General features: G+C 47.7%; 10 protein-coding genes across 10 annotated transcripts; 5 read left to right on the forward strand and 5 right to left on the reverse strand.

Moving 5' to 3' along the window:
• Positions 1-68: 68 nt before the first annotated feature.
• Positions 69-1,812, reverse strand: N7466_000231 (putative vacuolar sorting protein SNF7 family protein; the record flags this gene model as incomplete). Its single annotated transcript, XM_057159629.1, has 5 exons — positions 69-764; positions 824-1,018; positions 1,081-1,302; positions 1,379-1,667; positions 1,763-1,812. 5 exons carry the CDS (start codon positions 1,810-1,812, stop codon positions 69-71), a joined length of 1,452 nt encoding a protein of 483 aa, XP_057025877.1.
• A 293-nt stretch (positions 1,813-2,105) lies between these two features.
• Positions 2,106-4,414, reverse strand: N7466_000232 (TRAPP III-specific subunit 85 family protein; the record flags this gene model as incomplete). The annotated part of the gene is made up of 2 exons (XM_057159630.1): positions 2,106-3,296; positions 3,350-4,414. 2 exons carry the CDS (start codon positions 4,412-4,414, stop codon positions 2,106-2,108), a joined length of 2,256 nt encoding a protein of 751 aa, XP_057025878.1.
• A 615-nt stretch (positions 4,415-5,029) lies between these two features.
• N7466_000233 (tRNA adenylyltransferase) lies at positions 5,030-6,822 on the forward strand (the record flags this gene model as incomplete). Its single annotated transcript, XM_057159631.1, has 3 exons — positions 5,030-5,924; positions 5,986-6,531; positions 6,584-6,822. The coding sequence occupies 3 exons, from the start codon at positions 5,030-5,032 to the stop codon at positions 6,820-6,822; spliced, it is 1,680 nt and encodes a 559-aa protein (XP_057025879.1).
• Positions 6,823-7,150: 328 nt separating this feature from the next.
• N7466_000234 (Tti2 family protein) lies at positions 7,151-8,863 on the forward strand (the record flags this gene model as incomplete). Its single annotated transcript, XM_057159632.1, has 4 exons — positions 7,151-7,156; positions 7,210-7,408; positions 7,463-7,902; positions 7,955-8,863. The coding sequence occupies 4 exons, from the start codon at positions 7,151-7,153 to the stop codon at positions 8,861-8,863; spliced, it is 1,554 nt and encodes a 517-aa protein (XP_057025880.1).
• A 151-nt stretch (positions 8,864-9,014) lies between these two features.
• On the reverse strand, positions 9,015-11,981 carry N7466_000235 (phosphatidylinositol-3,5-bisphosphate 5-phosphatase; the record flags this gene model as incomplete). Its single annotated transcript, XM_057159633.1, has 1 exon — positions 9,015-11,981. The coding sequence occupies one exon, from the start codon at positions 11,979-11,981 to the stop codon at positions 9,015-9,017; it is 2,967 nt and encodes a 988-aa protein (XP_057025881.1).
• A 421-nt stretch (positions 11,982-12,402) lies between these two features.
• Positions 12,403-13,935, reverse strand: N7466_000236 (acyl-CoA dehydrogenase family protein; the record flags this gene model as incomplete). The annotated part of the gene is made up of 4 exons (XM_057159634.1): positions 12,403-12,908; positions 12,958-13,077; positions 13,132-13,359; positions 13,443-13,935. 4 exons carry the CDS (start codon positions 13,933-13,935, stop codon positions 12,403-12,405), a joined length of 1,347 nt encoding a protein of 448 aa, XP_057025882.1.
• A 1,981-nt stretch (positions 13,936-15,916) lies between these two features.
• N7466_000237 (putative protein kinase) lies at positions 15,917-18,160 on the reverse strand (the record flags this gene model as incomplete). Its single annotated transcript, XM_057159635.1, has 1 exon — positions 15,917-18,160. One exon carries the CDS (start codon positions 18,158-18,160, stop codon positions 15,917-15,919), a length of 2,244 nt encoding a protein of 747 aa, XP_057025883.1.
• Positions 18,161-19,371: 1,211 nt separating this feature from the next.
• N7466_000238 (uncharacterized protein) lies at positions 19,372-19,999 on the forward strand (the record flags this gene model as incomplete). Its single annotated transcript, XM_057159636.1, has 3 exons — positions 19,372-19,623; positions 19,719-19,793; positions 19,895-19,999. 3 exons carry the CDS (start codon positions 19,372-19,374, stop codon positions 19,997-19,999), a joined length of 432 nt encoding a protein of 143 aa, XP_057025884.1.
• A 722-nt stretch (positions 20,000-20,721) lies between these two features.
• Positions 20,722-21,489, forward strand: N7466_000239 (uncharacterized protein; the record flags this gene model as incomplete). The annotated part of the gene is made up of 1 exon (XM_057159637.1): positions 20,722-21,489. One exon carries the CDS (start codon positions 20,722-20,724, stop codon positions 21,487-21,489), a length of 768 nt encoding a protein of 255 aa, XP_057025885.1.
• Positions 21,490-21,875: 386 nt separating this feature from the next.
• N7466_000240 (DNA-directed DNA polymerase delta POL3) lies at positions 21,876-26,690 on the forward strand (the record flags this gene model as incomplete). The annotated part of the gene is made up of 7 exons (XM_057159638.1): positions 21,876-22,271; positions 22,332-24,514; positions 24,571-25,305; positions 25,532-25,727; positions 25,864-26,022; positions 26,090-26,096; positions 26,200-26,690. 7 exons carry the CDS (start codon positions 21,876-21,878, stop codon positions 26,688-26,690), a joined length of 4,167 nt encoding a protein of 1,388 aa, XP_057025886.1.
• Between the last annotated feature and the right edge of the window lie 404 nt (positions 26,691-27,094).

Raw genomic sequence — 27,094 nt, forward strand, 5'->3', positions numbered from 1 at the left:
ACACGCCAAATGATGAACTGATCGCATCATGACCATGAAACATGTTACCTGCTTTCAAACTACTACGTTTATTTAGCTGGTAACGGAGAATCCTCGACTGACATGTTAGAGAGCCTACCGATGCTCTCTGCCAGCTCAGAATCCAGTAATTCCTTCTCCTTTGCGTGGCGGGCTGCTTCGTCTGAAGCTTGTTTGATGCTGTCCAGCTCGGCGAGCCTCTTCCGAGTTCCCTCTGCTTCCCGCTCCTCTTTCGCTTCCTGGTCACTCTTCTCCATAGCTTCCAGTTCATCATCGATCTCGCCTTCGTCAATGACTGGGCCAGCTTCGCTCATAATACTACCAACCTCATCCACCTTCGCCATCTCCTCGCGCAATGTTTCGACAACATCCTCAACTCGTTCGGCGCCACCGATTTGAGTGTGTAGCCCACGCAATACGCCTGTGCTTGCCTCCATGACTTGGACGATCTCAACTTGACCTGCAGCGCCCTCGATCTTGAGATAGACCTCTTCTAGTTGTGCAAGGGTACTGAGTCGCTGGGAAAGATTATGCTCAACCAGCTTCTTCGATCGCACTGCCGAAAGAGCGGATATTCTATTTTTATTGGCCAAGGCCGTCTTCGCAGACTGGGTGAGCTCTGCAATCTTTGACTCCATATCCGTTACTTGCTTTGAGAGAGTTGCCACGAGCGTTTTGATGGACGCAATTGTCGTGTCTTGCTGCGTGATTTGAGCTGGCTCGTCTGCGGATTTGAACTTGATTGTCTGGAGGTCATCTGTTAGCGTTGATAGATCGTTAACCTAATGTATTTAGCCACACATACCCTGCCATCATATGCAATGGCCCCGCAATCGCGGGATAGATAGAGCAAAAGAACATCAAAATCAGAGTCTGACAATTCTGTAGCATCGTGTAGTATCGTCGCGTATTGTTCGACAAATGTTTCTTTCGATAGTATGAGATCCAGCTTAGAAGACTTGCCGCCGGTTGCCTTCTTGACAACCAAATCTCCAGCTTCCTGTGATGTCATAGAACTTAGCCATTGGTTCCAAACATCCAAATAAAATCCGTAATACTTACCTCCAAGTTTTCTACCAACACTAACTCCTGGACCTGTATCTTTGGCGCAGACTCTCCATCGCCAATCACAAATCCCTTCAACTGACGGACGCCCCAGCTCATAACATTCCAAGGGCTCAAAGCAGCGGGGTCAATTAATCTCCACTGGTTCTTCCGTAAGCAACCCGGAGTGGTCTTATACAGTGGCAAAGGGACCATAGAGCGTTTACGCATGGCTTCGTCCTGTGAGGTAAGTTAGCTACAGAGAACCACGGCCTGATATGGATCTCGAATTTCAAGGCCTGCATTCGCAACATACAAAAACAGCCCCGAGTGCGACAGGTCTGCCCCACTCAGGAAGCTCCAGATCTCTGGCTAATGACTCATCTGTCCGTAGAAGGAGGTGGTCGGTCTTTTTCCGCTGCGGTGGGCCATTCTTCTGTGACGCCGTCGACCCTGATCGTACACGCACTCCCCGTGATGAGGTATATCCGCGTTTCGCAGCGCGGTTCAATGCTGATTCCCATGCGGCGATGTTTACAGCGTAGCCATCGGGGTTTGTTTTCTTTTGAGTGGTGAAGTCGGAATAGAGAGATGGGAGTCGATTCCTGAAGTTTATGAGTATGTAGTTAGTTCCGCTCTGCTCGCTCGTTTCCATTTCACATCTCATTGAGGTTGTTGCAGGTAAACCCGGGTCCCGTACCTTCGGAATGCATCCTCATTATTGAGGATGTAGTTCAAAAGATCACTCATATTGAGACAATCTACGGCAAAGTTGTGGCTCTTATGTAGGCCATGCAGGTATATGGGGTGGGAAATACAAATAAAGGTGTGAAGAGGAGAGAGGATATTTCGCTTTGGATTGAAAGGTGGATTTTGGACTAGAGTTGATGTCAACATCATGCGCTCCACAGCTTTATCGATAAGATACACGTGACTCTTATCTCTATCATCATACATAGCAAACAACACAAAATAATCAAATGGACAATGCCCAGAAATGTACTCTATTCTTATATGTTATGATCAGATATTAAATTCATGCTTCACGCTCGTTCAAAGTCATCATTTGATGTGTTCTCGGGGTCCCTGGCCCCTGAGGTCATGTTGAGATTTCCCACATCCAGCTGCATAGGCAGCCCAATCAGTGAACGCCGATGGTTCCGCTTGTCAATCTTCTCGAGTTTTTCGCTAGTTTCTTCGGTAGGAATTGGATCCTCGGGAGCTGGCTCATCTTGAGTATCAAAGCCTCTAGCGCCGAGATATTCCAGTTTCACAGAGCGCCGAAGGTTATCGACAAAGCTCTGCATTTCTGGGATTGGAAAAACACCATCTGTGTCAAGCACATCGCCGTAGAGACGCTCTCCTTCTTCAAGACAAGCGGAAGCCAGATTAGGCTTACCTGCCTTAAGCCATTGGTTTGCAGCGAATATGCTCCACATACCGGCTTTTCGGCGACGCGCCCCCCATTTAGCTCCGCCCATGGAGATCTTGGAAGCATAGCATGCTGAAACCCTCTCCGTGAACAGAATTTGACCCACCGGACCGACCAAGCCGAAATCCATGACCCTCATGGCCCATCTAGCTGCGCTCTCAGTGGCAGATCCACCCCGAGATTTGAGAAGCTCGACGCCAAGAGTCAAGGCACGCAGTGCATGTGGCACGTCTGAACATCGTGTAAGATAAGAATAGCAGGCATTCTCGAACATTTGATCGACACTTTCGAGCTTGATCTTGGCGGACATAGCAAGTGGATTGAGTAGCATGCTTACTGCACACATTTCATGGGCGCCGGCATGGTATTTCCATGCCTTGTCGTTTTTGAAATCTGACTGGATCATTTCATATGTAGACGCGGATAACTTCCAATCCCGAAGCATGAAAGCGAAGTCGGCCATCTTTCGTAGAATAGCCTCTGGTGCATCTGGACCATAGTAGTTGTTCGTAGCGTCGTAGTTGCCACTTCCTCCTGAGGAACCAGTAGCTCCAGATCGTGCGCCGGAACCAAAAGTCATGAATCTTCGGCCCACTGACATGAATCTGCCACTGATTCCACGCCTCCTGGATGCGATTTGATCATTCCAAACAGCAACGCGGTTTTCCATAAACGGAATTACCGACTGTACCATGAGTTCGCGAATAAACGCTCGAATCGCAGTGGCATCCGAATCGAACAGGTATGGAGTACCGTCCGTCCCAAGATCCACAAGTGTCTCTGCTGTAGTGTTAGTTTGGTTCTCAATTTTCGATGTTCAGGTTGATCCAAAGAAAACTTGCCTGCTTCACCCACGCCTGACAGGCGCTCCTGTGGGGACAGCCACTCGCACGGAGGCACTTGGACACTATCATCGTCCGTCACGATACACTGACTACTACGAAGCCTTAGCAAGTGGCAGTGTAAGCCAAAGTGCCGCTTCATTTGATCATATAGTTTTGTTGACTCTGTAATGTCATCACGTTCCTCATCATGGACCAAGACATAATATCGAAGATACTCCGGGTTGACCCAGTCCGGCAACCGCCGGTCACCAGAACTGCTTTCACCATACAGTTGTCGGAGAGTTTCCAGCGGAGATGTGTTGCGTGAGCTAATAACAATCACACTGGCAACCGGGTGTGTGAATGTTTCATGGGGTGCCGGAGATGTAGCGGATAGTATTTGGCGCAACAGCAACTTCCACAGCGGGCTTGCCACGGGAACCCCCAGTGCATCTTTTGAGGTAAAAGATCCCCCGAGAGGCCCATCAGCCATCTCTAGTTGCTGCTCCAGTATTTCTTCCAGCTGCGTCAAGGATGACTCCTGTACAGGCTCTCGGCCTGCAGGGGCCCGGCCAAACCCTTTCAAATCCACAAACCGCACTCCATAGTCTTCCCAGGCACGGCTCGATCCGACACTGTCCCGGATGACCACCTTTCCAGGGATGGTGTCCCCAAATGGCCTAATCAACTCCCAGAATCCCCCCTTGAACCCCTTATTCCGCACCAGCTCATCAGTGTCCTCGGAGGCGTAGACGGCGACTGTTGGGGAGAAAGCGCGAATAATTAATGACCTTATATCTTCTGAGCCATCGAATCTTCCATCGAAAGGCGATCCAAGTGAGGTTCGAGTTAATTGCGGGGTGGACGACCTGATGGAGCGGGCGTGTGGTGATGATGACCGGATGGGCAGTTCCGTAGTTGTGGCTGATTGAGAAGGCGTCGGAGAAGACCCCGAGCGGGACTCTGCCAGTTCAGTGTCTATGGAATGTGTTGATTCGGCCTCGTCTGGGTATCTTGATTTTGAGGTGCCTCGCGCAACGCCGGGCGAGAAGGACGGCGGTGGTTTGACCGGAGCAGCATCTCCGGGCGATGTCATGGACTCCTACTGTTTTTGGCGAACCCGACTTAATAAAAGGAATGGATAGGCCCCATGGACCGGGAGATTGAGAAAAAAAAGGAATGCGGGCGCCGTGGCGAAAGTGTTCGGCGACAAGGTCAGAGGTTAGGTAGGTCGTTGTTGATGGGGGAAAGCCAAGTCGCTGGGTTCGGGCCCGATAGGCTTAAGGCTCTAGTGGCGGATGAGAGCACTACGCTAGGTTAAGGGTATTTTGAAAGCCCGGAGTAGAGCTTGGATTGGTCAACAATAAAGGTGAGGCGCAAAGCTATGTAGACCGGTTAAGATTTGCGCGTATTAAACAATACTACAAGAAAAGACGCGGGTGATGATGCAACCACGTGAGATGGAAGCTTTATCGCCGATCGGCGATTAGCACAACTGACTCACTTTTTTATTATACACTTTCACCACGTATTTGACTCATGGCGCTCAATGTCCAGCTTGCGCTGTGTTGATTCATTGTTTATCGCTCTTCGACTTAAAATCCCCACTCCACTTGCCCACCCTCTAGCGAACCAAGTACACCATCATACACACCCGCGGAACTTTTCAAACTTCGCGCATCGCACCTACTCAACTGCCTGGCACGTTTCCATGAAAGGCCGCGAACTTGGTTCGCACTCTCCTGAGCCAGCAAATAAAAGACGACGCATTTCCACCTCCCCAGTGCGGGGTGGTTCTATCGAAGAAATGGCTCGCGATCACCCCACCATTCACCTCACCCCCATCGAAAGCACCTTACAAACCCTCCTCCTCGATGTCGCGAGATACATTGATGAGAAGGCATCTAGCGATGGAACTAGTGATATAGCCCATCGCACTCAGACTGTCCTACGGTTCACAGGCGGCTGGGTTAGGGACAAATTACTTGGGGTGGGAAGCCATGACATTGACATCGGCATCAGCAACATGACTGGGTACCAATTCGGTATGTTGTTGAAGGATTACCTGGACAACCCTCAAAATCTCGAGAAATACAAAAAGAGTTTCCCAAGTGGGGAAATGGATGATGCATTTGTGAGCCTACACAAAATCGAAGCCAATCCAGAAAAGTCGAAACATTTGGAGACCGTAACAACCAAGATCTTTGGTCTGGACATTGATCTCGTCAATCTGCGCAAAGAGACATACACGGACGACAGTCGAAACCCACAGATGGAGTTCGGAACTGCGACAGAAGATGCGCTACGACGAGATGCTACCATCAATGCTCTTTTCTACAATCTTAACGAATCGAAGCTCGAGGATCTTACAGAACAAGGGCTGGATGATATGCAGAGGCGCCTGGTTCGCACTCCACTGGAACCTTATCAGACATTCAAAGATGACCCGCTTCGCGTACTTCGTTTGATCCGATTCGCCAGCAGACTGGGATATTCCATCGACCCTAACGCTGAGAGCGCGATGCAAAATGAAGATATCAAAGCTGCTCTCAAACTGAAAATCAGCAAGGAGCGCGTCCTGGCTGAGGTGGAGAAGATGCTCAAAGGTGAGTCTACCGGCTGAACACCACAAATTTAATGATCGGGTTCTAATAAATTTCAAATCAGGTCCGGACCCTAGAGGCGCTTTGGAGTTCATCGACAGACTCAATCTTTACCCAACCATTTTCGCCAACCACCAAGACGAGGTAACCACTGATACATTGACCTGGCCTCTTGCGTATAACACGCTAGAAAAGTTATTGGACCCTGAGTCCGAACCGGCAGTGAATGACTTGCGCAAGCGACTGATAGACGATGAAAGTAATATCTACTATGCCTGGATGATCGCTGCTTTTGCCCCATGGTCATCTATACCGCCTAGAGCTGCGTCTGTTCCTAATCATAAACCACTTCCAACTCGCGTCGTCGAGGTTGGTCGAGACAGCTTTCGCGCTGATAACAAAACCCTCCACATCCTCCGTGATGCAAGCTGGCATTATATGGACATCACTGCTCAGAAATCCGCTTTGTGCGATAACACTCTCCGTGGTAGCCCGGCCGAAATCCGACAGCAAATGGGACTGCGTATTCGCAAATGGGGCAAGGAATGGAAACTGTGTGTGGTCTTGGCCATTCTTCAAGAAGTCATGCAGGGACGTGACTTCAGCAGGGGTACAGTCTCTTTCATTCACTTTTTTTTTGCTCAATACTGACTTATCTTTAGTGGTTCCGGAGTATAATCACTTTATCTCATACCTTGTAGACAAGGATCTGATGGACGTAAATTATCTCGTGCCTGTTGTTAATGGTGGGGATATTATGCAGCACCTAGGCGCCAAAAAGGGACCGTGGATGTCTAGGGCGACCACAATGGTAGTAGAATGGCAACTCCTAAATCCCGATACAGATAAGAACGCGACTCTCGATCAGATCTCGCGGCGTCGTGGGGAGTTGGGGTTGTGATGGAGAGAAAAAAATTACTCAAAATAATTACATGCATAGGATTTGATCAAGTGACGTGGGGTCAACCGTCAACCCATCAATCTCCCAACTCAGATTTCTCCACTTCTCCAATTAGTCAACCTAGTTCATCAAAACTTTAGCTTGCTGCTTACCTTTAAGATCCAACATGGATCAATTAAGGAAAGAGGCCCGTGAGATTCTCCCAAAAGAAACTTGGAGACTAGGCCAATCAGCTCCCCCTCAAGTCTTTTGCGCGAGAAAGTCGTCGATTAAAGGTGACTTGCACCAGTTATGGCAGAATGTCTCAAATCACGACCATCGCACCGCTATGGATGTATGTTATCTTGGATACATGCGCTCAGAAAATCAAGCTAACTTGATGATCAGCTATGTGAAAGCTTGTATGCTGCGCTGGCCTACATTGACATGAACCCTCCCACCCTGATGGCCAATGATTCGGGTTGCAAACAGCTTAAAGGCAACGAGGCCACGGCAATGTTCAACCTAATCAAATGGGCACATGAAGCTGCACTGCCATCAACAGAATTCGCGTCATTTTTTGATGACACCCTCGATGTGACCGCAGGTACGACTGATTCTGTTCCAAAAGTGGCAAGTTTGTACTAACATAATCCCACAGGCAGTAAGAAAGCCCGGGATGAAAGCATTTTGAAAGCCTCGCTGGCCGCAGACTTTCTTCTCCTGATGAAGGCGCATACCGATTGTACCTTTCCAAACAGTGGTGCAACCACTTCGCCGGATGCTTTAATTACCATCGCTACTTTCAATTCCGAGCAAGATCCATGGACCACTCCTAATACTAGAAAAACACTCGACATGTATTATGGTAACCCATGGCCTGATCTTTGGAATACCATTGAACGCGTTCTCAAGGAAAAACTTCGCCCTCTTTTCACGAAACAGAGGAATCCTAACATCACGAACGAGGGCCGTAAGGATTTCCATCCTGTGCCTTTGCCACGCTTCGACGGAAGTGCACTCGATGATTCGGCAAAGCCCTGGAAGAACACGGACATCTATGCCACAAGTGTTCTTTCCTGGATTGTGTCTCAGTACAAGGTATATTTTATCGTTAATTATATTACTGCAATCATACTGACTTTGACTCTAGCCTGCCGATAAGAAATACCTGGAAGCACACTTCCCACTCCTAGTCCCTGCTATACTGTCTTTGATCGACGATAGCTCCATTGCCTTCAAGGTCAAGGGCTGTCAGCTTCTCGGTCACCTAATCGACACGATTAAAAAATGCGACTCAGATATCCTCCTCCGAACAAACCTTATCCCTGTTTTCGAAGAAGCCATCAAGCCATGTCTCCTTTTCCTACCTACCATCACCCCGGAAGACAAATCCATCAAAATGCTGGGCGCCGCTTACCCGGTACTGATTGCACTTTTCCGGGCAGAACAGAACGAAGACAATTACAAAAGGAATCTCGTCAAAATACTTCGATCAAACCTAGTCACCTCGTTCAATCATATCAGCTCCTCGGCGCCAGCTTCAGAGTCCTCACCCTCCTTCCCACATCCGAAGCTTTCCACATTCCTAATGGATGAAATTTCTATTGTCATTAACGAACTGGGCATCGAGACTATCAAGTACCTTCAAGATATTGTTCCACTGCTAAGCGTGACCCTCTGGAACCCGTTCGGATCAGGTTATCCTCCACTTCTCTCTGCCGCCGTATCCACAACGAAGGATGTCATTCTGAATGCCCACCCTCGTGTTTGGAAATGGCATGGCGAGATTCTGGCCGGACTGTGTTCGTGCTGGCTCCATATTTCTGAGGAGAACAAAGCAGGTGGAGCAGGACAGGACAGTACTCTCGCAAAACAACTTTCCCAGTTGTCACGGGAGCTGCAGGGTGCTGTTTCGATGTTGAAGCATGCTTTGCAGAACCCTAAATCTCCTAGTGCGGATCAAATCCTTCTTAAAGAACGGCTGGACGGGGAGTTACAGAAGCTCGTCGACGCTGATTCCGAGCTGGCAGAGCTTTTGTTTGTGGACTCGAAGTCGTAGACTAGGTCTCATAACGTGGCGCTCAAAAACAAAATTAGAAACAAATGTACCTTAGATTTAACATTTCTTCAACAAATAGAACCAATGCTGCATTGGGGTATCAATCTTGAGCTGAAAGTACGCTAAATTGAACAAAAACGTGCCCGAGTCATCAAGTATCAACACGCTGCTTGAAAAGACTCTTCCCTCGCAACCACTGTCTGTACCTTTTGTACCTTTTCTTCTCGTAGTCCTCGCCAACAACAGTAAGTCCGTCTTCCGAAACCCTGAGAAACTCTGCATAATCAGACATGTTTTCCTCCGCATTGGCGTTAAGTACTCCTTCCTCGACATTGCACTTATTCACATATTCTAGAAGATCGAGATTTGGCTTGTGTTCTCGAAGCGAGGCAGCTGTCATTTCATCTTCAGAGGTAACGACCAGCGGGACCTTGAGGGGATGGTTGATATACCGTTCGTACTCCTCTGCCTCTGTTGCAGTAACAGACGGGTTCAAAGAACCAGTGACTAGCTGACCAAGCGTCCATTGGGCAATCTGCGCTTTGCTTGGAGTGGACTGAGCGCTGGATGCGTTTATAGGTGGAATGGGGTTTCCTTGATACAACTCAAAGGCTGGTTCCTTGATGATACCGACCGAGGGTGGCCGTTTGGAGGAGGAAGGTGCCTGTCGTGTCCAAGTCTGGCTAGGTTCCATGATTGGTGGAGTTGATGTTGAAGAGCGACTGATTATAGGTTCTTGGATCTTCACCGTTCGCTGTGGACGTTCTCGTTGCGCTTGATCTTGAGGAATCCGTGGCACAAATGGACTGAGATCTGGAGCGACATTACCCCCGCGGAAATGGGGCAGGTAACGGAGAGTAGAGTTCATCTTATAGGAGTAAATCTTGGACAGCGTGGATAGAGCAAGCGGTCGATAATATTCCAGCCAATAATCATCGAATCGTGATAGTGGCTCCTTTGGACAAGCTGGGGGAGGAGGAATCTCTCGTTTTTCCAGGTGTTCGGGTGTGTACCAGGAAATGTAATTTGGCCGCTTTTTCTGGATATACAACTTGGGGTCTTCATGGTGCAGGTAGTAGTCGGTGGTCAGTTCCCAAAGCATTGGTCCACCTTCCGAAACAATATAGTTCCCGAGGAAAAGGTTGTACGCTTCTTGGCGTTGAGCATCGAGGAAAGAGTTGTTGTAGTACCGCTTGAAGCTTTCCACCATGTCGCGCGAGTGACTACTCCACTGGTTTATCTTTCGGTATGTGGCCATGGTGTTGACCAAATGGGATCCTCCGTATTGGATAGCAATTGTGTCGCCATGATCATGCCACATGTTTGTAAACAGGTTGACAGCATCGGTATCATACTCGACAGTTGTTTCATCGATGACGCCAAGGGCATGAAGTTGGTGTCCAAGAGCTCGTTTCCCAATAACAAATTGTGCTGCATTTGTTCGGTCCAAGCAATCGATGCAGTTAGTTCTCGCGACCCCGTTCTGTAGCTGTAGGCCTGACTCGACATCTGCGCCATTTTTAAAGAAACCTGTCGTTGGGATGATATCGCCAGCAATTCCTTCCAAGGTCTGTATAACATCTTGGTCTCGGCTTTTCGATGCACGGCTCATGTCCCACGCCTTGTATATCAACTTCTTATCGGCGGGCAGAAACTGGTTCAGATATTCCACTGCATTCGTGAACTCCTTAAGAAGTTTGGACTCTCTTGGTGTCCGTTCTCGAGCCTTGACAAGATTCAAGATGTACACCGGCGCTCCATATCTCTCGAAGAGATTATCGAAATGCAATGCCGCTGCAGAGTAGAAGGGGTCGATGAGATTTAATTCGATGTCAGGCTTGGGCGAAACGCCAGTATTTTCTTGGGTCCAGTAAAGGGGGATACTTCCTCGATGCTGAACGTATGAGGTATAATTGGGGTTCGCATGAAGTGTTGGCCCTGCAGAGTGGAAGGATGTTGTTGTTTGTTCAGAAACAATCTGCTCAGTCTCCACATCATTTGCCACATATCCCAAATCATTGGCACCACGTTTCAAGAAACGTGCACCAGCAAAGAGCCTAGACCGTCGAGCAATAATCGAAATGTATACCAGCCGGCCAAATACGCTCATTTTAGACTGGTCGACGTATCCATGGATGATTGGAAGACACCATTGGAAAGGGTTTTTAAGGGTCGCTACTGCTGGAGCAAGGAGGTGATTATTCCAAACAAACATGGTGTTATAATCTTCAGCCAAAAACCGAGGCAATCCGTCCTGATGAGCTTTGCGTTCGCGGCAGACATTATGCTGCAGTGACCGCGTGATATCATAGGAGTAGCTGAAGTAGAAAGATCGAGTAAGGTCTAGGTTATTCAAAATTGCCTTGTATCTCTCTTCATCTGGTTGATTCTCGGGTTTTAGGCGTGATGATTCCGCTGTTGTCAGTGAGACGAGTTCTGTCTCATCGATCTGGTAGACATTATGACCACCAAGCACAGCCACTTGGCTTCTCTTTGTGACTAAAAGCATATAGTATGCCCCGGTGAATCGAATAAACCCCAGTAAGGCCCAGGCACTGCACTTCTGTACCAGGCCACCGGAACTCTTATTTCCATCGTCGATGGCATCCAGTAGCTGGACCATTTCCCGCTTTGTGTAAATCATCTCATCCTCGATGATGCTCAACTCGCCCGACTCTGTGGTGCGATCAATTTTCAAGATTCGAAATCGTGTCTCGGATAGATTGATTCCAACCATGTAGAATCTCGTCGCAGTCTCGTAAAGGGTAAATTTGTGCAAGCGGTTGATACCCTCATCTTCCCCAAACAATCCCGATCGGTGTTTTTGTGCAGACGTAGGCGATGACTCGCGCTCAAAGGAAGTCGCAGCATGTGGCTCCTCATCTTCTTCTTCAGGCGGAAACTCCGTTGATATCGTTGGTTCGTCAGGTATCTCGGCGCCAGTTCCCTCTATTTGACCGCGGCCTGCATTCACCGACTGACTGGAGGTGGGGGTGCCCGTGCCGCCAGATTCCACGTCAGGTTTTCTTGACTTTGATTCATGGTTGTTCGAGGGGAGGTGTTCATCGTGTATATCTAGTACCGGGCCGATCAGAGTCACGTCGTCAAAGCTCTCCATCGGGGCGCGTAGAGACAGAGGAGCTGGGAGCTGGAAGCTTTCCCCACAGAAGCCGGTGACGTCGCCCGATATTTTCTGCCTGAGGAACCACTTTTTCAATTATGTACTAGTACATAGAACAAATTACTGCAATCTATGCTCAAACTTGATTATTTGGCTATTAGTACACGTGAGGAGTTTATTATCTGGCAGATATCGTTTCTTTGTTTCGACTCCGCCAGCCGTTCATACATCCTACTACCTACTAGTAGAGTGTAACTGCTGCAATGTTTGATGGTTTTTCTGTCCCCAGCTCCACTCCACAATATGTCTTTCAATGACATAGAGTACTATGGCAAAAATAAAAATTTGGAATTGATTTGAAGTCGGCAGCTTTTTACTTACAGGTTCACAGGCGTACCTAGATGAATTTCTCAGAAATTCAAATATTTGACTGTCTCTTTTCGAGAACCTTGCGTCGCGATCGCAAAGCCTTTGTCTCTTCTTGAAGCGCCAATCCCTGCATAATCTCCTCACTTCCACCGCCAACAACGTGGACTCGAGCATCACGACTGATTTGTTCAATACGAGCACCCTTGCCGGCCTTGTTATATCCAGCTCCTCCAAGAATCTGCTGTGCCTCTCGCACACCTTTCTCCAGTGCCCTGGTCGACATCACTTTCAACAAGGCGGTCATACCTCCAATTTTGACATCGTCCACAGAGCGATCCTTTGTGACCTCTAAGATATTAACAAGTTGCTCCATGAAGGCATATGCAGGTTCAATCATTAATCCAAACTTGAAGATCTTCGATTGAATTGCCTGTCTCTTGATAAGAGGGGACCCGAATGTTTCGCGTTGGACTGCATAGTTGAAAGCATCCTCGGCACACACACGAGCTAACCTGAGAGAAGCGCAGGATAGGGCTAGGCGCTCTGGATTGAAATCTTGGAAGGTCAGAACATAAACGTCATGACAAAAGCCGGCAAAACTTACTTGACATGATGAGAGGAAAGCCTTTGTTCTCTTCTCCAATTCGATTTTCAACCGGTACATGAACCTCATCTAACTCAATGAAAGTAGATCCTAAAGAATGATTTTTTTTAGTTATTTGGGCTGTAGGAGTGTAGGACTTAGTATTAGCATCTAATTTGAAAGCTTTAAACATACCGCTCGCGTTCACACCAGAGTTATACATTCGCCTACGGGTCACGCCCTCGGCTGCCAGAGGAATGACCAGTAGACTGATCCCCGAACGTCCAGGGCCGCCTGTCCGCACCGCAGCAGTGCAGTAGTCGGCCCAAAGACCATTGGTGATCCATTTCTTAGCTCCATTCACGACATAATGGTCTCCCTCAAGTCGTGCCGTAGTCCGTATGTTGGCTACATCTGAGCCAGCTGGTAGCAAAATGACAAAATATCAGCTTTGCCAAAAGATAATAGCCGAATCTTAGCCGAATTGGCAATAAATTGAAACATACCATCTGGCTCTGTGATACCCAGACAAAAACGAATATCACCCTTTGCAACGCCAGGAAGCCATCGCCGCTGCTGCTCCGCTGTGCCGAACTTAGCGATAGGAGGGCAACCGATCGAATTTCCGCCACCAAGCCCCCAAACAACGCCAACGAACCCTACGCGGGTCAATTCATCTGTCGTGATGAGCGAGCACCATGTATCCCATTTATCGCGGGGTACGTTTCCCGGCAGAGACAAGCCAGCGGCATTCTCTTCTGTCGTCAATGGGTGCACTATAGCGAAACCTAGCTTGCAGTGGCGTCTCCATACTTCCTCGGGGACCTGGCCTGCAGCTTCCCATTCCTGGGCATGAGGCGCAATGTGGGTTTCGACGTACTCGCGGATCCAGGCACGAAGCTTGTGGTGCAGATCGGTGTAATATGGGTTGTGGACATCGAGTTGGAGGAGAAGAGGCTCGCTATATGGAGCTGTCGGGGCACGAAGAGAATGTGCCATGATTGCTGATTGATTCAAGCGCTATGCAGTGCAGAGTGTGGAGTTTTGAGGCTAAATTTTAGCTGCTGCATAAGGTTTAAAGAATGCGGGGGTGGGAACTTGTGATAATGGGGGTTTTCCATTGAGACCGAGGCCCGATAGATTGTATGATGCAACCAAAGCTTTATTCGGCTACTTCATGCCGATGTATGGTGTTTGAAAATTGAAATACAGGTTGTATGCTGCCGTAATGATATCCAGTCGCAAATCTCACCGTTAGCGAAAATGATGGGTACTATGAATTGTGAACTTAGTAGATCCTAGACTGATTTTTTTTTATATATTTCCATGAGATTGCAAGTTTGGCATATTATGTTCATTACTAAGAAAGGGAATCAACGGATGGTTGTAGCCTGTAGGACTCAAGGGTGACTCTGAGCCACCGCCCCACACGGCGCTCAGCACACCTCAAGGGCCAAGGCCCCGGAGCTTTGGAGCTGTGCACTGTGAACCATTTATATGAGCTACGCGCAAGATTCTTTGCGCACAGGCTTACAACCCACACAGCACTTAGCACACCCCAAGGGCCAAGGCCCCACCGGGCAGAGCTTCGAAGGTGTGTACTATCGGTGAGGATTGTTTTATCCTTACTATACATAAGGAGATATGAGGGCCACTCTAAAGTCTACTACTAGTATGTAGGTGTAGGATCCGCCAGCCAAGGCCCAGGGCCTCCTGTGCATCCTATCTAGTACGTACAATTGACTGGTGCCCTTAGATGAGGTATTCACCCTCTCTCAGCACTGAGTCAGAATAGGACTACCGACTCTCCTACTCTCTCATCACTCCTTGGAGTCTTGTTATCGGGTCCGGGAATAAAAAGCGATAGAGTCGGCGGTAACATGAGGGATAAAAGAGGGATCAAACCATTCTACCGTAGCCCACAGTATTCCTTCTTTTGATCAAATGCCCCCTCTAAAGCCCGTATATATATACGTCCCTTAGAAGGTAAACGTGATAGAGCCATCGCCCACAATACTCCCTAATCGGTGGAGACAGACGGATATAGCAAATGCAGACTCGTCGAAGAGAATCATTCTCGATCGGGATTAAGAACATGTGGCAGTTTGGTGAGGTTATAGAAGTCGTAATTGTCACTCGCTCGTGTAGAATAGGAGGAAAAAATGATTGCCAAAAATCGTGACAAGGGATTTCGTAACCGTAGTTGCTTCGATCGATCGCTTGTTGCAAAAGGAGATGTCTTTATCGCGTTGTAGTGGTGCGAATCAAAGGGGGTGTTGCTTCGGTTCAGTCAGGGAGAAATCTCTCTGATTAGGGGTGTTGCGACCGGAGAAGGGGGGATTCATCTTGGCTTCATCCTCTTAAAGAGGACTAATAAACCATAGCACCGCGGTAAGATGTGAATCCTATCACCAGGGCGAAGGTGTGTACTATAAACTATTAATATAGGTTGCGCGCAAGATTTTTCGCGCATGGCCTTACAAGTTACAACCCATATAGTGCTCGGGCCAGCTCGGCACACCTCAAGGGCCAAGGCCCCGCTGGGCGGAGCTTTAAAAGTGTGTATTTAACATAAACTATTTGTATGGGCTACGCGCAAGATTTTTCGCGCGTAGCCTCACAACTCACACAGTTTTCATGGTGTAAAACAAATATTTATATGGGCTACGTTGTGGAATTATTTACAACATGTGCATGTACGTGCGGCATAGCCTTACTAGTAGTTACAATCCGCGGAGTTTTGATGGTGTAAACCATTTATATGGGCTACGCGCAGAATTTTTCGCGCATAGCATTACAATCCACGAGTCAATGTTTGGACTGTTGGTCTCATTCTTCTTAAAGAGTGGAGTGGCCGCAGTTGAATCAGCATGCTAATTCTACCTAACAAAAATAATGTACGCTCATTATGCATTTCAATTTATCAAATTCCCATAGCGGTATCCGTAATGCACGCAAATCAAGCCTTTCCGCTCCCCTGTCAGAGCTTCTTGACGGATTTGTAGATTCGTCGTAAGTGTTCCTTTACGTCCTGACAAGTCCAGCGTAGCTCTGAGCGTGGTGTCAACATGCTTTTGATACAAGTGACCAAAGAATCAGCCACAGACTCTCCGGTATCCAACTTTGCCTTACCGTGATCGACCTTGCACGCAAAGTCTTCGGGTAGAGATGCCGAACCACGGGTCAAATCGTACAAGACTAGCTGTCGCTGCATCTTGGTGTTTATCTGGTAGATCAATTCAAATAGAATGACCCCAAGTGCATAAACATCCAGTTTCTCATCAATCCTATACTCATCAAAATACCCGGATTGTGAATCTGATGGACTGGTGTTGGAAGTAGGGGGTCGGTAGAACTCAGTCCCTACAACGCGCTGGATCTTGGGGCCCTCGTGGAAGGGAGTCATTGCACCACTCGGCGACCCATCTGGTGAATTTTCATTCAGATGAGAAACGTCTGCGACGAGGCCGAAATCTCCGATTCGAGGACGGCAGTAGTGGATTGGAGAGTCACCACCAGAGCAACATGATGTGCAGCTCTCTACGGCATAGCTCTCAGGTGCACAAAGGAAAATGTTGGCCGGCTTTAAATCACGGTGTACAATTCCCTTTGAGTGGAGATATTCGACTCCGGAGACAATGTCCAAGATCAAGCGTAAAGACGGCATTAAGTGAAAGCAGTGGCGCCTGGAAGGAGACCCTGCCTTGTAATCGCTCTTTTCCGGCGCTTGAGGGTTGAGGTAAGCATTCAGAGAGATAGGGTGGAGAGACATTTGAATGTGAAGAATGACAGCTGGTGGTTGATGACCGTGTCCATGGCGCCTTTGCAGCATCTTCGAGTGATCTTGACTTAAGCCATCTGTGAAGATATCGTCAGTCTCCCCAAAGGAAGACGTCTGCCCGTAGGAAGGATTGTTGAAGTTGCGAGGTATAGACTCAATGTCGTCATCATCTTCCAACTCGACCGTGGAGCCTTTTCTTGTCCGGCGGGACGACGATGTTGTATGGCTGTCTGACCGTTCTATTCTGTCGTTGAAGCCATGCTCTTCGGGCAGGGAGCTCATGTGTGACTCCATGGTGGAACTCTCAGAGTGTTCAAACACGATGCCCATGCTAGGTTCATTAGTCTCACCAAAACTGGGCTGATGAATGTCTGACTGCTCGTATCTTGGCTGAGGATTTTTTTTGAGTGGGACATGGCTCGATACATGTGCCTGTTCGACCCAAGCACCAAAGTATCGAACGATATTTGTATGCTCGAGGCGCGCGAGGGTTCGAATCTCTTTCATGATAGTCTCCAATTGATTCTGACCTCCATACTGAAGCTGCTCAAGTCTTCGTTGACTGAGTGGAATTTTCTTGACGGCGTACTCCTGGCCATCAATATGATTTTTGACTTGATAAACTTCGCCAAACGACCCGCGGCCCAAAATCTTCATTTCACTGAATTCAACTGAATAGCGTGACATTTGATTATATGACGCTCCAGCTGGTCCATTGAATAACGGGACGCTGACTGGTGAGCTTCCAAAAAGAGGTATCGCAGAATTTGATGGGTTTCTTGGGATGCTAGGAACACCTCCAAGGATATCGACGTGGTCGATGATCGGCAGTTGCGCATTTTCCCCCTCTCTTCTCCAAAACCGACTTGTATTTCCGCCAGTCTCTTGGCGATTTAGTAATGGCCTTGAAATCAAGGCCAGCTCATCAACACCCTCAATTGGTGACGGTAAAGGCGAGTTCAAATCGAGGCTGTCAAGGGCTGAAATACCGAGAATGTCGAGATTGTCCCGGTAACCTTGTCTTGTGGCCTCTAACTCTTCTTTTTCAATGCCCTCTGGCATTAAACCATGCGACGCCAAAAATTGCGACTTGAATTTGTACAGCTTTTTCCCCAAGTACTGGGCTTCGGGGCTGTGACGAGTAAAATCTCGGCGGGAGTCGGGTTTAGCATTTAGAATATCGGCAGCTCGACTCTGGCAGTAAAACTCCAGCAATGCAGCTGTCAGTACATTCGCATGCTGTTCAATATTGGCACTCTGGGCGTCTTGAGATAGTGCAGACACATCTTCAACTGATTTCGACGCGTCTAATTCGCTTGAGTCTGGCTTCGATCGTTGAGACGATCCACTAGGCTCAGCTTCCACTCCATTGCTAGATTCCGATCCCGATTCCGATTCCGACTCGGATGAGGATATCTCCCCAGCTGGTCTGAACATGGACATTCTGGCGCCGGCCCACGCTAATCAGAAACGAGATAAACGCTAACCGATGATTACACTTGCGCCATAAATATGGCAAACAATCACAAGCCAATAAGGCGGGGATTGAATCTAAAAGAACCCCGGGAGTTCAGTGTTGTGGAAAGATGACTTTGGCGGGGTATACTATAGTCAAGTTTCAAGAACTTCTTCCAAAACGCCAGAGGGAAATAAACAGGACCCCTTGTTACCTTCGAATTCCAGAATCCCTTTTCTTGTCAAATGAACACGTAAACAAGCTGTGAAACCTGGCAGGGCCCTGAATCACTCAAGCTTCCATCGGATTCCAATGGTCTCTGGAAGGGCGTGTCATGCGGGTCTGTAATGGTGGTGTCTTCAAAGTTTTAACCCACTTTTGTCAACAAACGTGAAGGACTGAAGACAGAGGAAGGTGCGAACTGAACGGAAGGCTGAATGTCTGCAAAATTCAAAATTTGAAGCTAGACACTGGCGGCGCTGAAGGCATGTTTCTTAATTCGAGGCAGGGGCGAGGCTGCTGAGTCAACTTAATTAAGCTTCACCGCCCTGTAGCTCTTGAGTCATCATCACCTGAGTTTCTGCCTAACTAAATCACAAGGCACCAATATATTGAATGTCGAATGGATTGTAATTGAATTGATCAAGTGTACTACATAGTATGAATTTCATCTGCTTCACTCTTCAATTAGCTCATGATCAATCCTCCTGCAAATCCACAACCACAAATTCAATACTGGATCTGAAATTATTTTCATCCAAATCTTTCTGGTACTGGGGTTTGGAAGATGTTTTGGTGTATGTCGTAGTAAACAAACATCACAGGGACCAAATTTCACTTGAATTTTACCTTGAAACCCATTTAATCGGAGCAAGAGATACCCAATATTCACACAACACTATTCATTGACGAGAATGTGTCACTAAGGTAGAAGTAGATATCGGGTCCCCGTCCGGTTTTCCCCCGCACCGGCAGCCGGGAGATAGGCCCGTGTTCTCCTCACCTGGGCACTGATTCCCCTCATCGGGTTAAAGCAAGCGGGACGGCAGCCGAAGTATACTGGTGCTTACTAGTATATTACCCAAGATGAAGGTCTCTTGATAATTTTCCAGCTTAGTTTATATCAACAAAATAAAACAGAAGTGAGTCATTTTCTAGTGCCCTGGTCTTTAGGAACCTCAAACTGTTCAAATTGCTAATGAGCTTTACTTTGCAAGTGTCTGGAAACCTCGTTCCTCTCACTATCATCAAAGGTGCCGGTCACGAGTTCATCCCCCTTCCTCAGGGCGAGAACGCTACTACGGCTGATTTCCACTCTATCCGCACCAAGACCGAGTCTCCTGCTCACATCACATCCGGCTTCTACAAAATTGAGGCTGGACCTCAAAGGCCTGCTCATTACACCTTCGAGGAGTCCAAATATGTTCTCAGTGGTCAAATTGATATTTTGGTATGCTCCTTCTGGCGATTCCAGAAAAAATTGCAGAACTTTGAAGGAAACCTACATGTACTTCATACTAACATCATTTCACTTTTCCCCTGCAGGATGAAGCCACTGGAATCACACATCATTTAGTTCCCGGAGATTTTGCTTTCTTCCATGTCGGATCCAAAGTCAAGGTATGTCATGCCTCATTTTTTCTTTCTATTTGGACTTCCTTGGGACTCCTTACACCATGACCTTGGAATCCAGTTGGTTAACATTTTTTACTCTGGTATAGTTCTCGACTAAGTCTGCTGGACTTGCTTTTTACGCCGTGACTCGTCCCGTTCGAACTCCCCACCCCAACCTCCTTGACCGAGAAGAAGGTAAGGCACGGCTATAGGAGACTCGCATAGAGGTCAAACATTGAAATATGTATGGATATGCATGCTTTATACAACCTTGGAATAAAGTTGATAAATAAAACACTCATCAATTGAGAGATGCCTAACTAGACGAGTTCCAGACATCCGACTGGTATATTGTAATTCCAAGGCTCTGCTAGTACCTAGTTAGCTACTTTCTCGAGGCCCGAGTACAAAGATGCTTGTGCATTTGGGAATGACTATGCCGATTTGAGTCACATGATAGTCACTTATGAGTTGTTTGCCATGGGCAGAAATTAGAATAGTTCCACCAGAGTGGGTGTTTGACAACATTTGAACTTGCACTCCCACTGAATCCAACTACTCTCATGGCCGAATTCTTGGTTGTGAATCCTCGAATCTTGGAAATTACCATCATTAATCTAGTGTGATAAGCCCGCCAGGACAACTTTCACGGGTCTCACTTCTTCTCAAGTTCTGGCACGGTTCAACTTTCGTTTATGATCCATTTGGGTTTTTGGCCATTCAAAATGGACGGACATCTTGGAAGGTGAGTAGGAGGCCAGGGGAAAGCTTATCAGAATATTGAAGGTTATGGCTAGTAGACGTTGACTCTTTCAGATGTCTCTCGTCACCTACATTTACGTTCTTGGTCGGTCCTGATAAGACGGAATTTGTTGTGCATAAAGCGGCTTTCGCTAGACTGTCTAAACCTCTGAACACCCTCATCAATGGCAGAATGATTGAAGCACAGACCAGACGCGCGGACTGGTCTGACATTGATGTAGATACATTCACTCGATTATGTGAATTTGCCTACCTAAAGGACTACCAACCACCGTCATACCACCCAATAAAGCACTGGCCTCCCCCTCCGGACGCCGTGGAAGTTGCGAGGAAGAAGAAAAAGAGCGTACACAGCGAACTAATGGCGAAATGGAGATCTGCTCGCCGGCGTGAAAAGCTGCATTTTGGGGACTATAGTCCACCGAGGCATGTCCAGTCGAGCTATTTTGAGTTGCCGCTTGAGGAGCGAGGCGGATTGGGTCAGAAGCTGCGTGATTCGTTCAAGGGAAATCCTTCTTTTACACCTCCTCCAACCGGTTACTCGGCCCATAATTTTGCGCCGCCAAAAAATACTTGGTTCTGGCAAGATTTCACCGCTGTCTTAGTCGAGCAAGCTCGGCTTTACGTGTTGGCTGATAAGTATGGAATTGAATCTTTGTGCAAACTCGTCCTTTTCAAGCTCGTTGTGACATTGAGAAGTTTCAAGCTCTATCATACAGGAGTGGATGGAGTTGTTGAATTGGTTCGGTTCGTTTACAACAACACGCGACCAGATTACGGCAATAATGTCGATCCCCTGCGAAAATTGGTAGTGCGTTATGTTGTTTCTGTCATTGGTCAAATTGGCGAACAAAGGGCTTTCAAGCAGCTATTAAATGAGGGTGGAGATTTCGTCACGGACTTCTGGCAAATATTTTGGAGTCTGAATGGGGATACTTGAAGCAAAAACGAAACGGAAGGTCAAAGTGGAACGAATACATGTGCAGTGGGCCAGGGGCCGTACTTTGAGGTTTCTGGAAGACACCAGTGAATTTGAAGAATCTGAAATGAAAGATGGAAGTAGCAATACTCATACTGCCCCTAAAATTTGGAGACTTCCAATGCTTCTCCAGTAATGAAGTGTACTGCTAATTGTAAGAGCGCGCGGTGACGTGATACTGAGCTCTTATCTTATCGGCATGTGACTGAACCCGCGTAAAGGGTGCCACGCTTTGACGCGACTACGACACGCTTTGAGTAGTTGCCCACCCAACCTATTTTCTCCCTCATACAACTTGAGGCCCACGAAATTCGTGTCTTTACATGTCTCTTTAACGAATTGCCACCATGCCAGAAGCTACCATGCCCCACAAGCGGGTGTTGGTCGATACGACCCATAATGCCCGTAACGGCGTCGAATCTTCGAATGCGCTAAAAAAACGAAAGCTAGAAAGCCAACCTTCATCCCAGCTCAAGCCGCCCGGGCAACAATTTCAGAGAAAGGGGTTTGGCTCTACTCAGCCACAGAAGAGTCAGTTCGAGGAGGAAGTACTGGAAAAATTCACACAGGACATCGGCGACTTGAAAGGGAGCAACGCGGAAAAGGACCAACAGTGGGAACGCCCAGCGCTCCGTGAATGGGACCCCGCAAAGGAAAACGTTTGCTTCCAGCAGATCGATGCGGAAGAAGGGCGACTTCCTCGGGGAGATGTGATGGCTGTCCGACTTTTTGGTGTTACAGAGGTAAGTTTGTTGCTATGCGAATTCTCCAACTGCAGAGCATTAAATCTAATTTTGACTTAGGCGGGACAATCTGTTTTGCTTCACGTCACCGGATTCCAGCACTACCTTTACATCGCTGCGCCCGTAGGTTTCGATAAGGAGGATTGTGATCCATACAGAGCTTTCCTGGAAACGAAAATGGCACAGTCCGGAAGAGTCATTGAGAAGGTAGAGATCACACTACGGGAGAATATCTATGGCTACCAAGGAAATAAGAAGAGCTGGTATCTCAAGATCACGGTGGCCGATCCTAGGAGCATTGCAAAGGTGCGCTCTATACTCGAGAGCGGTGGCTCTGGAATGAACTACAAGGGCATGTGGAGCAATATGGACGCGGGCCTTCTTACTTTCGACAATATCCAATATCTTTTGCGTTTTATGATTGATACCGGGCTATCCGGCATGGCCTGGGTTGAGGCAAAGGCAGGGAAATACACCCTTCTCAACGAGCAAGATAAGCTATCAAACTGTCAAATTGAAGCTATCGTCGACTACCGTGATATGATCGCCCATCCACCAAACGGAGATTGGGCGAAAATGGCACCCCTACGTGTTTTGTCGTTCGATATTGAATGTGCTGGTCGCCAGGGTATTTTCCCGGAACCGAACGTGGACCCAGTAATTCAAATCGCGAATGTTGTTACACGATACGGAGAACAAAAGCCTTTTATTCGAAATGTCTTTTGTCTCAATGAGACAAGTCTGATCGTCAACACTCAGGTCTTGGAATTTCAAAAAGAGGACGAGATGCTGATGGCATGGCGAAATTTCGTGGAGAAGGTCGACCCTGATGTGATCATTGGATACAACATTGCAAACTTCGATTTTCCTTATCTTCTTGATCGTGCCAGACACCTCAAGTGTCTGAATTTCCCATATTGGACTCGAGTGAAGGCCATGAAGACAGAGGCAAAAGAGTCCAGTTTCTCTAGCAAGCAGATGGGAAACCGAGAAACCAAAGCCACAAACACCAATGGTCGAATTCAACTTGATTTACTTCAACTAGTGCAACGAGATCACCAGCTGCGAAGTTACACCCTAAACTCGGTGTCCTACGAGTTCCTGAAAGAACAGAAAGAAGATGTCCATCACACCATGATCACGGAATTGTTCAATGGCACGCCGGACTCTCGACGACGATTGGCAGTATACTGCTTAAAGGATGCCTATTTGCCGCAAAGATTGATGGACAAACTAATGTGTCTGGTCAACTACACCGAAATGGCCAGAGTTACGGGCGTTCCTTTCAACTTTCTCCTTTCGCGAGGCCAGCAAGTCAAATTCATCAGTCAGTTGTTCCGAAAGGCCCTTGAACAACAGCTCGTCATTCCAAACCAGAAAAGCCAAGATGAGCAAGACTACGAAGGTGCCACGGTTATTGAGCCCAAACGTGGATACTATGGTGTACCCATTGCCACCCTTGATTTTGCGTCGCTATATCCGTCTATCATCCAAGCACACAATCTTTGTTACACAACTCTCCTTAACAAAACTGCCATCGAGAAAATGGGACTTAAAAAGGACGACGACTACATCGTCACCCCGAACGGAGACATGTTCTGCACGACAAAACTTCGCAAGGGTCTTCTGACACAAATTCTGGAGGAGCTGCTAGGCGCACGTAAACGTGCAAAGAAGGAACTGGCTACCGAGACTGATCCGTTCAAAAAGGCCGTGCTGAATGGTCGACAGCTTGCCTTAAAGGTTAGCGCAAACAGTGTGTACGGTCTCACTGGAGCGACAGTTGGCAAGCTTCCTTGTCTTCCCATTGCCAGTAGTACAACCAGTTACGGTCGTCAAATGATTGAGAAAACCAAGCAAGAGGTTGAAGAACGGTATACCATTGCCAATGGTTATTCTCACGATGCTCAGGTCATTTATGGTGATACTGATTCCGTCATGGTCAAGTTTGGAGTCACTGAGCTGGCTGATGCGATGAAACTTGGCGAGGAGGCAGCGGAATTTGTTTCATCCAAGTTCGTCAAACCCATCAAACTGGAGTTCGAAAAAGTGTATTTCCCATACCTTTTGATCAACAAGAAGCGATATGCCGGTCTTTACTGGACCAATACCAAGAAGCATGACAAGATGGATACCAAGGGTATTGAGACTGTGCGACGTGACAACTGTCTGCTTGTTCAAAATGTCATCGAGACGGTATTGAACAAAATTCTCATTGACCGAGATGTCGATGGTGCCCAAGAGTAAGAGAACACGATTTGGTCCACTTGCCGACTGCATGCTAATATTTTCTCTACAGATATGTCAAATCAACCATTTCGGATCTCCTTCAGAACAAAGTCGATATGTCAAAGCTGGTCATTACCAAGGCCTATGCGCAGAAAGAGTATACGGCGAAGCAAGCACACGTTGAACTTGCCAAGCGCATGCACAAGCGCGACGCTGGTTCCGCCCCTGCCCTCGGTGACCGTGTGGCCTACGTGATGATTCGTGGTGCTACAAATTCCAAAAACTACGAAAGAGCGGAAGATCCTATCTACGTGTTGGAAAACAATGTTCCTATTGATACCAAGTACTACCTCGACAATCAACTTGCAAACCCCCTTGGTCGTATTTTCGAGCCTATCCTGGGTGAGAAGAAGGCCAATCAACTCCTGAACGGCGAGCACACTCGATCCATCTCCGTTGCTGCCCCTAGCTTGGGTGGTCTCATGAAGTTCGCCAAAAAGACTCAAACTTGCATGGGCTGCAAGAAGCCGCTGTCGGGCAAAGAAGAGATGGCCGGTGCCGTTTGCGAAAACTGCCAACCGCGTCTTGGAGAGCTTTACACGAAGACCCTCAACAAAGTTTCGGATTTGGAGGTTCGATTTGGTCGTTTGTGGACCCAGTGCCAGCGATGCCAGGGCAGTCTTCACTGTGAGGTCATCTGCTCATCACGCGATTGTCCCATTTTCTACATGCGCATGAAGGCGAAGAAGGATGTTGAGGACTCCCAGAAGGAGCTGACTCGATTTGACTTTGATGCTGGATCGTGGTGAGGGCTGTATGTTATTTAATTAGTTGCTACTTTTTCTTCATTTTGCGACATGCCGGGGCGTATTGTTTGGGTTGGCGTTAGGAGATGGACACATTCCACTGCATGATAATCAAACATTCAATTTCTTTGTTCAATTAAATAGTATTTGGTCAAAGGCTATTAAACTGTAAGGTAAGTCATATGGTAAAGTAAAGATAAAAGGATATCATCCGTACTCAGTAAGTCGACGGGTGGATCCTCTTGGCGCGGAGAAGCTTCCATCCCCGCCGATCTTCAAGATTCCCGACTTCTTCGATCCTTTCATAATGATTTCCCCAGCCTCTAGCACCATGAACCCTCCCAGAGACCAGAGCCAGACGAATCAGAACTCCACTCTCAATGAATCAGCCACAAACGAATCTCCAATCCCTTGGCCAGAGGTACGTTAGCATGAGCCGTTCTCTGTGTTGCGCGTCAAACGAACAGCCGTCATGCAAGCTCCCGAATGCTGCTCTATTCTCTGGCCTTTGGACCAAAGGCCCCTCAGCTAACATATAAACTCTATGCGCTGTGCAGATCTTCGCTCGTCATGAAACAGTTCTATCATCACACCTTCAGATGCTCGAAGAGGTGAAAGGTCACATTGCTGACGGCGAAGCCCTTCGAACCGTATCTGCGATGCTCAGCAAGACAGTCCAAGCGATGAACCAGCTCAAGATTGTTCGAAAACAAACTGTATGTCTCAACCCATTTGAAGCCAAAAAAACTGGTTGACATGCGACTGACATTTTTTTACCTGAAGTTAAACAGTACGCTACCCCAGATTACCCGACGATGCGCGCCGATCCACCAGAGCAGTCTCTATGACCAACTCTCCGTGAACGCGAACTTGATATTAACACCCCTTTCTAGAGCAAAGCTCGAACAATCCGTTTCAATCTGCTTCCTCGCCTTCCAAAAGATACCCAGAAACCACAACTCCACAATCCACAGACACCGAATATCTCACCAAGCGGAAGCGATTGCGCACTCAAAACGATCTCGAGCCCAATATCCCCACCGACCAGCCCGATGATGCTTATTCTCATGCCCCCAGCCACAAATTTGACACACATCTCCACCAAGCCGCAGAATATCCATATGACTCCAACGAGACAGAAGACATATCTGAAGAAGTGCGGCGACGACTGCGAATCAAGGAAGAGAAACGCAGGAAGAAGGAAAACGCGCATCCAGAGAAGCGCAAGCGAGACAGCCTGATCTCGAACGATGGTACGTCGGCGGCCTCGTCACGACCCCCAAAAAAGCGCGCCAGAGTAGAGGATGAACGTGGGTCGGTGAACGGGTTGTCTGGATCCAGGCCCGATGGAGGCCGAGCAAAGAGGATGAAGAGGGGACGATAAGGTGGCAAAATCAAGTCCTTGCGCTGTTATTTTCCATCAACAAATTGAGGATATACGGTGAAACTCGGATGCTATATGTTTATGATTATGTACTATATGAATGCAATCCCAATACTTATCATTGCGATAACATGCTGCCATTGCGTCAAGCTTGGGAATTTGCCGCAAGCCCAGGTCTTGAAGTCTGTATCTAAAGATTCCGTTCAAATATGTACACGGTAGTAGTACATCGGCTACATGGTGAACCATTCATCTACGACCGAGCCACGGGGGGTTCCAAGGCTAAGAAAAGCCAATCAGCACTGAAAGCTTAACGGAAGCTTAGCTCACAGGGACATCTAGATTTGTAGATTCCATCAAACATTTGCGGCGTAGATGCATCGAAGCCTTGATGCCTACTCAAA

This window comes from Penicillium verhagenii, assembly GCF_028828195.1.
Source record: "Penicillium verhagenii strain IBT 33310 chromosome Unknown utg000002l_segment0_segment0, whole genome shotgun sequence".
In the NCBI taxonomy this organism is placed as follows: Eukaryota; Fungi; Ascomycota; class Eurotiomycetes; order Eurotiales; family Aspergillaceae; genus Penicillium; species Penicillium verhagenii.